The sequence below is a fragment of the Octodon degus genome, unplaced genomic scaffold (genome assembly GCF_000260255.1).
Source record: "Octodon degus isolate 3935 unplaced genomic scaffold, OctDeg1.0 scaffold00092, whole genome shotgun sequence".
Lineage (NCBI taxonomy): Eukaryota > Metazoa > Chordata > Mammalia > Rodentia > Octodontidae > Octodon > Octodon degus.
In genome coordinates, this window is record NW_004524668.1 from 6,298,638 (window position 1) to 6,309,222 (window position 10,585).

A 10,585-nucleotide genomic window follows, 5' to 3' on the forward strand; every position below is an offset into this window, starting at 1 on the left:
GTACTACACAGCGAGGTAGGACCTGGGATTTTCCATCAAAACGCATCTTATCTCATCCCAGGAAGAGAAGTTTAGAGACAGTTCAGGTGAAGAGACATCGTACTCCACGTCACACCCCTGAGGCTGCAGGGCCAGGCCACATGCTGCAGTGTGGCCAGCTTGTCGCCGTGCATCTGGCTCCTTGATGCCTAGAGCAGATGCTCCCTGATGGCTCCTGCGCTGGCTCCTGCCAGTGGAGGCAGGCTGCGCATCCCCTTGGACAGCTTGATCGCTGTGGGTGTGTGGGACAGAGCAGTGGAATGGTCCTGTAGCAGAGGCTGGCCCCGGTCTACCTTCAGAGTCTTGGAGGGACGGAGCTTCCGCCAACCTAAGCACCAAGCCCGTCACCCCAAGTACTCTGTGGTCTGCAGTGGGTTAGGGCAGGAGGTGAAAAAGCTTCAGCACCCTCATGTGTCGGCGTGTCGGAGGGGCAGGGGCTGCTTCCTTGGTCTGATTGTGTCACGCCTTAGCATAGCTCGTGTACTAACCTAATTTTTTTTTTTTTTAGGCAGTTTTAGACTTTTGCATAAAATTGCAAACAGAGTATAGTTAGCTGTAAGTGTCTGTGTGGCATCGGTTCCAAGACCCTGTGTGGAAACCAAGTCCCTAGATGAGCAAGGCCCTTACATAAAGTGCTGCCGCGACCGCGCATGACCCGCGCGTGTCCCTGGGCACTAAAATCGTCTCCAGGGTACGAGCAATACCTAAGCAAGTGTAATGGCTGTGTAAACAGTTGCATTCTTGTTTTGTTTTTTGTTTTTTTAGAGTGGGAAGAATTTATTGAGACAAAGAAAGCTTTTGCCTAAGAGGGACCGAAGGGAGTCTGGAAAGTGGCTTGCTGCAGTCGTACTGTTATTTAGATAATATCAACCAGCAGAGAAGTCTGTTCATGTTCAGTGCAGATGCCCGCCTTTTCCCAAATATTTTCAACCCAAAGTTCATTGACTCAAGGCTGTGGAACCTGTAGATACACAGGAGCAGTTACATGAAGAATTCTCTATCCTTCATCCATGCTTTCTAAATACTAACATTTACCCTGAGGATGTATTTTATCATATTACAGTTCTATTGGGATATAATCCACAGATGCGTGTTAATTTTCAGTACTTCATATTAAAACTAACCGTAATCATCTGTCAGGTAGCTTCTTTATTTTGCTTTAGTCTCTAAGCTATTGATAAAGCAGGCGCTGCCTGTGTGGTCCGGGCTCTCGACACTGGTCCCTGGGCATTGCTCTGAGCTAATTGCTGTTGGGTAGGTGAGCACGTGAGCTGAGGCCACGGCACACACTGCTGGCCACCTGCCCCGCTCCCCCAGCGGACGGGCTGCACTGTTCATTCACGGCCTCCCTGGTGTCAGAGGGCCCCCGGACCATCAGGTAAAGCATGCGCTGGCCCTGAGTTTAATTTTTCCAGAATTACAGTCAGCTATCGGCAGAGTTTGAGATTCTGCACCAGCTCACTCCATTCCTGTGTCTCTACTCACAGCAGCCTCTGTCTGTCACAACAGTCACCTTTGTCTCTTGGGTCTGCAAGCCCAGCCTGATGGCCTATTCTCCTGGCCTTTTCTTTCCCTCCTCCATTTGGTCATAACTAGGAATCTTTCTATATCGACTTGGATCTGGCGAGAAGCGGTGTCCCACATTGAGCTCATTGTTTCTGGCTAGGATTTTGCAGCAAATGACTGAAAGGCCACCAGGGGTCCTGACCCTCCTGGGGTGGGTGGGACTGGGGATGTGGGATGGAATTTGTTGCTGTGATTCTCCATTTCCCCATTCAAATAGGAATCCCAAAAGGTAGAACTGCTGACTAGCATCATTTATGATGAAGATCAGCCCAGTAGCAGTGGCTTCCACTCGCTGTCTGCTGTGTGTCACAGACAGTGCCAGGTTCTTCATCAGGGAGGAATCTAAAGGCCAGAGAAGTTAGTCTTGCCAGAAAGGCAAAGCTCAAACTCAGGCTTCCACTGATACCTGTAAGCTTACATTCTTTCTGTTACCCCTTAAAAATGACTGGGATGTAAAGATAGGTCTAGAACCATCACAAGGAGAGTCCTTAATTCCAGATGGGTGTCTGGGTACATCATTGCCAAAAGACAGCCTGAGACCTGGTCCAAGATCTCTTAACGTCTGACGGGCGCGTGGCTGTCTCTTGCAGGTATTTTGAAGGCGGCGTCTCATCTGTCTACCTCTGGGATCTGGATCATGGGTTTGCTGGAGTGATCCTCATAAAGAAGGCTGGAGATGGATCAAAGAAGATCAAAGGCTGCTGGGATTCCATCCATGTGGTAGAAGTGCAGGTACCACCGCCCCCGCAGCTGGTGGCCCGGGCCTCCCCGTGCACACCCCCACCCGTGAGCCCGTTTTATAAGAGGTTTCTGCCGGGATACAAAGACCCCTACTGATTCCTCCAAATCTATTTTGAGCAATACAAGGCTGCAGTAGTCCATGATAACAAAGATCCTGCAACAACTTAATACACAGGATTGCAGATTCTGCCTCCTTAAAAACCAATTAGGAAAAAAAAACCAAAGCTGCATTGTGCATATATACCTAGTCCCAAGATGATTGTAAATTGCACGTGCCGAAAACATACACACTTAAAAAAAAAAGAACCATCACGAGAAAATCCCACCAGTTTGGATTATTTTTATGATGATTTATTTATTTTTAAATTGGGGGGGGGCCAGCTCAGCCCACCAGGGGGCGGGGCTGGCTGGCATGTGGTGCTGGGGGATTGAACCACGGTCCCTGTGCTTTGCTACGCTTGTTCTAAATAGGTGCTTTTAGACCACTGAGCCATCTCACCAGCCCAGTTTGGATTTTTAATGGAGACAACACTGTGATGTTCTAGGAGAGGACATGTTAGAACAGCCTGAACTGAAGGAGACACTCAGGGCCCTCCTCGGCATGCTTTGCTCCTCGGGCTCTGATCTACGCCTCTTCCCCTCTTCCCCCAGGAGAAGTCCAGTGGCCGCAACGCCCACTACAAGCTGACCTCCACAGTGATGCTCTGGCTGCAAACCAACAAGTCTGGCTCGGGCACCATGAACCTCGGCGGCAGCCTCACCAGACAGGTAAGTTCACATTCCCAGCTGCTTGCCAGTGGCCACAGGTGACAGCCTCAGAGCTGGCCTTCTGCAGCGTGCCCCACCAGGGGTGCTCATCTCGGCCAGCAGTCAGCCTGCCACCTGCGGGGGCGTTGTGCCCTCTGTACCCCTCACAGCTGCACACACCTGCCACTTCCCTACTGGCTCCCTGCTGGAGCAGGACACAGTGACGGCAGGATTGGCCATAGTTTCTCCTCCTCAAGGCTGGCCAGCCCTCCGCACAGGCTCGAGTGATGCTCCAGGAAGCAGTGCGGTGCTGTTGGCCAAGCCAGCCTGCCCCTCCGTGAGTCGCTCGTCCATCTGCAGCCCAGGGTCTCTACATCTGGCCACCTCAGCCCAGTCTGAGGACCAGCCTCACCTCAAGAGCGCTTTTCAGAAATGCTAAAATACTGCATTTTAGTGAAATTCTCCAAGGAATTCTGTGTGTACCTTAAAACTGAAGAAATGCTACTTAGCCATTTCTCTCACTCACCTTACCCTTGGGCATCACTAGCAGCCAGCGCCTAATGTCCGTTCCTCGCTGTGTCTAAACTGAAGTCGGACCTTGCACTGGGGGACACTGCCTGCCTCTGCACCCGACTGCACTCCGTGTCTGCCCCCGACACCACTGGAAGCATCTGTGCAGGTTTAAGACCCTTGATTCCCCATCTGGAGGGAAGCTCATGTTTAAGACCTTGACCCCTCTGAGAGGCCTTCAAGGCACCTTCTCACAGGAAGCTTTGGGGAAAGGGGGCAGGAGAAGCCCAGAGCACGAGGTGTCAGAGGCAGCACTTGTCCTCAGGAGGCGTCCTGTCCCCTTCTAGAGTGCCTCGCTTTTGAGTATGAGCATGTCCCTTAATGTCAGATTTTTTTTTCTCAATAAAATAATTACACTTGGGCTGAGAGTGGGCCTCAGTGGCAGAGCTCTTGCCTAAAATGTGTAGGACCCTAGGTTTGGTTCCCAGCACCACAGAAGGGGAAAAAAAAAGATAATCACGCTTTTAATAACTCTGGATAGGAAAAAGAAATATGACAGGATCAGTTAGTAACTTTTTTTTTTAGTTAGTAACTCTTAAGTGAGTTTGTATTGTATTAGTTGGAACAACATCATACATTCGAAAAATGGTTGTGCAAGGCTGGTGTCGGCCAACACCGGCCTTGGAATGTGTGTTGGAGCCTTAGGCTCACGTGCACCCCACCCCCACCCTGCCACCTCTGCTGTCTCAGCCAGAGTCCAGCTGGAGCACAGGGTCCACTTGTCTGACCTCTGGACAAGGCTGTCCCTGCCCCACCCAGAACCAAGCAGAGCCCATCCCACTGCCAGGAAATGGCCTTTGAGAGGGCCAGCTGCACCCCCAGGCACCCAATCTCTCCACTGCCCACCTCCCCACACCCTGATCCCTGGCGGTGAGTGGAGAACCCCAAATCTATATCCAGAGACTACTTCCTGCAGCACTGCGTCACTTAACCATTCCCACCTGTTTATAATTCCACCCAAGTATACAGTGACCTGCACAAATATTTAATCCTCAGCCTTCCTAATAGTTTAAATCAGAGCTGTCAGCCACAGCCAGCGTCTGGTTCCGGCTTGCCTTGAGCAGCGGCTCCTGCCAAGCCAAATGCAGGCCTGATGAGTGGCTGTCCTCAGCACACCTTGGCTGGGGCCACGGGCCTTGTTTGCATTGCCTTTTGCTCTTGGGGCTTTAATGAGGAAATTCGTGTTTCTGTCATCATTCTTAACAGTCAGATCCCATAATTCATCTGAGGTGCATTGAAGCTGGGACTCACTTCCAGTGATTGTAAAGGGGCCTGGGGGAGTGGGGAGGTAGACAAATCTACATTAACGATTCGCAGCTCTGAGCAAGCGGGAATCAAGGGTTGAGGGTGGTAGCTGTGACTCCTGGATGAGCCCTGGGAGAGTGTCAGGAGTTGCCTCGGATGGGAGACGAGGGTTCCCGGAACAGTGGGCGAGCGAGCAGTGCACCACAAGTGTGCATGGCTGTGCCGCTCGGCTCCTTGGATTCAGCGATACTCAAGGTGGAGTTGCTGTCCCGCCTGGAGGTGAGAACACTGAGACGTGGCTGTTAAATAGTTTGTCCCTGGTGACATGACCAGCAGAGGCAGGGCTAGGATTTGAACCTAGAGTTGCCTGACTGGAAAAAAGAAATGTGTTTTCTAGTCTGCCACACTTGCTTGGTCTGAAACTGTTCTCTGTGCCTGCTGTGCAGTAGATGCTACATAGATGTTCAAATTGCGAGTCAGCTTCTCCTAGGCAGGCCCTGCGTTACAGGCACCAGCGGACAGGTAGACTACTAGAGATCCGTTTGCCCCTGGGGAGGGAGCAAAAAGTACTAGAGATCCGTTTGCCCCTGGGGAGGGAGCAAAAAGGGCCTTCGGCTTTGTCGGTGGTCCAGTGATGTGACCACGTTCACATTTCCAGAAGCTGGCTGACAGGAGGGGCCATTAGACCCACCCAGGTAAGAGGTTTAAGGCCTCGCCCTGGGAAGCCCTCAGAGAGCCAAGGATCTTTACGGGGGAGGTCAGCAAAGAAGTGAGCATCAGCTCTGGGCAGGAAGGAGGGCAAAGGCAGGAGGCTGGAGGAACAGCAGCGGCAGGGCGGGTGTGTGGAGTTGAGCCGCCAGGGCTGCGTGAGCCCTGGGGTGTGAGCCCAGCTCCTGTGGGTGTCATCCTCCCCCTGCCTTGCACTGTCCTTGCAGCAGCAGGCTGAGGGCTTCCTGTGGGCACTCCCCCTGCTCGCCATCACGCTCACACACACTCTGCCCAGCTCTCAGGAGCCCTCCCAGCTCTCATTTTCTGGCCCTGCCTGCAGAAGTGTCCAGAAAGCCTTGCTGGTGTTTCTCATCGGAGTCACTTCCAGGGCACCTCCAGTTGCCCGTGTCCCAGCCTTTCTCAGCTTGGTGGCTTTGGGAAGCACCAGCATTCGAATGAGCTGGAGCGCAGCTCTCGGTGGTCCCTGTCACAGTGATGAATGGCCACAGCTGCACTTCCCAGCTGGTCAGGCACACCCGGGTATGAGCTCCCAGGGCCCCTGCCACCCCCTCACTGTGGCCTTTTGTCACCCCATCCTGGGCTGTTTCTTTGGAGTGTGGGTTAAAAAACAGAGTGAAGTGTGTAGGCAGATCCCTGCCCATTTGGGGGACCCTCCTGTGAGGAAGCAGGGAGGCGAGCAAAGGTGCCCCTTGGCTCGCTCCTCAGAGCCCCAGTGGGGGAAGGCCTGGGGCAAGGGAAAAAGGATTATGTGCCAAGTACCAGCATGCTGAGGAGGAAGCTGCGCTGGGGTCCTGTCCTGTGTCACAGCAGACGTGGGAAAGGCAGACCGTAAATCTCTGGAAAGAGATCCAAGGTCTCCCACCCGGGGAAGGGCCCTGCAGATGTTCGTTTGATTTTTTTTTTTTAATTCTAAATATTTAGACATGAAGGTGGAATGTTTTGTCGAGCGGAGAAATCAGGCCAGTCATTTGCAGGCAGAGCCGTCTTCCCATGCAGCCACAGGCTCCCTGATGTGTCTTCAGGCAAGAGAGCCCCAGCCGCAGCCCTTGTCGCGGGTCGTGGCAGCAGAGGTCTCCCCGACCTGGGCTCAGCAGTTCATCTGGCCAGGCAGTATATTTTCCTTAGAGGGCTGAAATCCTGGCCCGCCCTTCCAGATGCAGGGAACAAAGGACGGGCCAGCAAGCTCAGGGCAGATCTGGGAGTGTGTGCAGCTGCCACAGCTCCTCACTGCCACCCAAGAGGTCACCTGGGTGGCCACGCTAGGGCAGCTGGGCTCCTGAGAGCAGTTTGTTGGGCATTTGTCAGATGACCTGGGGCACAAGGACCCAGTGCCTACCTTAGGAAGAAAGCTGGGTGGGTGTTAGGCAGCTCTCTGTCACCATCCCTGAATCCAGAGAACAGGGCAAGAGAGGAACCGTCAGAGGCGCCAGCAGGAGACACAGGAGGCCAGATGGACCCTGCTCGGCATTTCCGAGCTCTGGGTTGTGGTTTAGCCTTGGCTTTTCTGGTAAAGAGCAGAGAGGAAATGGAGCCAACAAGAGGTCTTGTGGAAGCAAGCAGCTTTCCAAGTCATTCAGACCTTGGTTCTGGTCCTAGCCCAGTAGCTTCCCAGCTATGTGACCTGGACAAACCGCCTCACTTCTCTTAAGACAGTTTTCGCTGGTGAGTTGATGATGTCTGTTTTCAAAGCTCAAACCATTTCAACACAGGGCTTGTGCTCAATAAAGATAGCTGTTACTGCTGCTACCATGGACCTTCTAGAATGTATACAGTTTCAGACCAGACATTGCCCTACACTGGGCAGCCTTAGCCGTCCTTGGCGTGGCAGCAGGCTGCGTCCTGGCCTCCAACCCAGCCTCGTGCCCACAGCACGACTTGGCAACCAGCAGGACTCCAAGGCCAGAGGGACCTGGGAATGAAGCTCAGTTTTAACAAGCCAGAAGAGCTGCCGTCCTGCCGAGTATGACTCTAGGCATTTTCTGTACCTTCGTTCCTTCAGTGTGAGGTAGAGGCAAGGAAATCAAGGCCTGGGCAGGCCGAGGCCCTTTTCCTGCTGGGCTCCAGCATGGGCCTCAGGACTGGAGTCAGAAGTAGCCACAGGGCTCTTAAGTGGCTCCGACTCTAACCAAGCCCTCCCTCCTGGCTGTCCCCACTTGAAGATGCATGTGTGAATGAGACACAGATTCCTCTTAGGAGCTTTCCAGTGTCTCCCCTGGTGCAGGCCACAGGGAGGAGGAGAGGGTCTTGCTGGGGACAGGCGGCAGGCTGGGCTCTGACTCCAGCCTGCAGTTGGAACTACCTTGTGGAACATCTGTGTGACCACAGCACATAAAAGTGTTTTCCTTCTGGCAGCCACTTTTATAAGGATGTAATAATATATGCATTACAAAAATAGTTCTATTTCTGGTGGGTCAGCACTGCCAGCAAGCTGAGCCTGGCCAGGTGTGGAGGGGAGGCTGTGGGGGTGGGAAGGGGCCCTGGAGAAATGCTGGTGCGTGCCAGGACCTGTCCCCCACCCCAGGACCCCTCCCTGCTCTCCCCCAGCCCCTACTGGGCCTTTTATTGGGGCTCAGTTTCCCTGCTGTGGCTGAGGGGCTCCCTTCTGTGCTCCTGGTGAGGCCATATGCTCCCCAGCTTCTTTTTGAGCATCCTTTCTGCCTCAGCCTTTCTGTTGTTGGAAGGTGGCTCCTGATCCCAAAGGACAAAGGTGGGAGCCAGAAGACAGGACCTGGTGTGATCTCACCTGCCCTCCTGTGAGCCTTTGCCCTGGGCTGGTGCACATTTAAAGTGGAGCCCTGGGGCTGGGGAGGTGGCTCAGTGGAATTGTCTGAGTTCAATCCCTGGTTCCACCAAAAAAATAAAATAAATAAAATAAAATGGAGCCCTCAGGCTGGGCATGGTGGTGAGCCTATAATCCCAGCACTTGGGAGGCTAAAAACGAGGATCACTGTGAGTCTGATCTGTGTAGTGAGACCCTGAAGACCCTGTACTAAATACATAAAAATAAATAAAAATGGGGCCCTTGGTGAGCTCAGAGTCCTCATCTTTTCCCAGGGGTAAAGGGGAGAGCAGGAATCTGCCCTTCTTATGGAACTGGGAGGAAGGAGAGAAACTGATTTGCTGGAAGGATATAATTCACTGGGATCAGACACCCCTGCCCTCAGCCTTCTCCCGCCCAGCAGAAAGCTCTGAACAGCCCCGAGTCGGCCTGGTAACCATTCCCGTGTGAAGAAAGAACACGCAATCACCATGGGTCAGCATCCAAGAACTTTCAACCATGGGGGTCCTCCTCCCTCCCTGCTGTGCCCCCAACTCTTGTTCAGTGTACACGCCAACCAGTTGTCTATGCAACAGGTTTTTACTGGGGGAAGATGATAAGACAGTCCATCCAACAGCAGGTCGCCTGAGGGAGGCTGAATGAGTGTCACTGGCATGGAGGGCGGTGGCTGGCATTGTCACATGCATGGCCACTCCCCCTGCAGTTCTGTGTGGGCCCTTTGCAGTCTCAAATTGAGACTCCCCTCAGTCCCTGCCTGAGAGTGCTCCAGGCAACGCAGGGCCCACGGGTGAGAGGCAGAGAAGCCCAACCCAACATTCCTCTCACTCTTCCATCTGACTGGCCCTTGGCCCAGCAGTCCTGCCTCAACCAGACAAGGTGTCTTTTGAGACAGGGTCTTGCTGTGCATTTCAGGCTGGCATCAAACTCATGATCCTCCTGCCTCAGTCTCCCAGTGCCAAAACCAGATGTGGTTGGTGGTTTTGCAGAGATAGAGCTGCATACCTTTGGAAGGGCTCTTTGAAGCCCTAGTTTCCAGCCTGGGTTCTACACTGTATCCCTATGTTAGACCTTATCAACAGCCACACACACACACACACACCCTCACACCCTCAGTGATGAGAGCTTACTGCTCTATAAGCAGGTGCTTATTAAAGACAGATCTGTTAACACGTCTGGCCCCAAGTCTGTTGTCCATGTCTTCTCCCTTCTTATTTCCCTTCTTGTTTGCACTCTGGTGACAAAGACTGGTCTGTGCCTTCAGAGTCCCGAAGGCTCCTGAGTCCCCTCCCACACACCTAGGCTTAGATAGCCCTATCTCTATCCTCTGTATTCTTGTGGTCAGGATATTCAGATCTTTTTATATGTTATTTTGAAACATGGTCTCCCTGGTTGCCACAGCTGGCCTAGTACTTGCAGTCCTCCTGCCTCAGCCTCAGCCTCCTGCACAGCCTGGATTATAAGTGTTCACCACCAGACCTGACCACATTCTAGACAAGGGTGAAACCACCTAAAACTCACCAATCTCTTTCTACAGGAGCCCTTGCAAGTCAGCTATGCCCATTTTGTACCTGGAGAAGTTATGAACTGGTTTGTACCCTGAAGTAGGAGAAGCACAGGGTTGAAATATCTACAGTACTCTGCAGTCACTTCTGAAAGGCTTGTGTCTGAGCAGACAGCTTGACCGGGGGCAGCTAGAGACGCCTGCTGGGTGCATGGGCCCAGGACCCGGGAACACGGGCCCAGCCTGGTGGGCAGAAGTGCCATCTGAGCCGGCTACCTCTGCCGTTGTCTCAGGCCTGACCGCAGATGTCGGGCAGGAGCCTGCTGCGAGATGCTGTCTCTGTTCTTCCAACCCAGCTTCCCTCCAGAGGAAGATGTGAGACCTTGTCCTTGGTGAGCCCAAGCCAGTCTGGGATCTCCGATTCATTTTGTTTTAAATGATGCCATCAGAAATGATGTCTGCACCTGCCGTCCTGTCCCAGCTACTTGGAGGCTGAGGCTGGTGAAGCACAAGTTCAAGCCCATCCTGGAAGGTTTAGTGACAGAGACATTGTCTCAAAATTTTAATTAGTTTTTAAAAAATTGTTTTTTAATTCATTTCCAGTCAGGTGTAACTTCCAGACTGTCTTCCCTCTTTCAGGAAAAGCAGATCGGCACTGCCACTCTCAT

At 52.9% G+C, this 10,585-nt stretch overlaps 1 protein-coding gene across 4 annotated transcripts in view; it reads left to right on the forward strand.

The window, feature by feature from the left end:
• The window catches only part of Capzb (capping actin protein of muscle Z-line beta subunit), a 127,209-nt gene that overhangs the window by 110,132 nt on the left and 6,492 nt on the right, over nucleotides 1-10,585 (forward strand). For all 4 annotated transcript variants that reach the window (XM_004637662.3, XM_004637661.2, XM_023722531.1 and 1 more), the window contains exons 5-6: nucleotides 2,196-2,337; nucleotides 2,998-3,114. In XM_004637662.3, coding sequence (XP_004637719.1) covers nucleotides 2,196-2,337; nucleotides 2,998-3,114 — 259 coding nt within the window. The remainder of the gene's footprint in view (nucleotides 1-2,195; nucleotides 2,338-2,997; nucleotides 3,115-10,585) is intronic.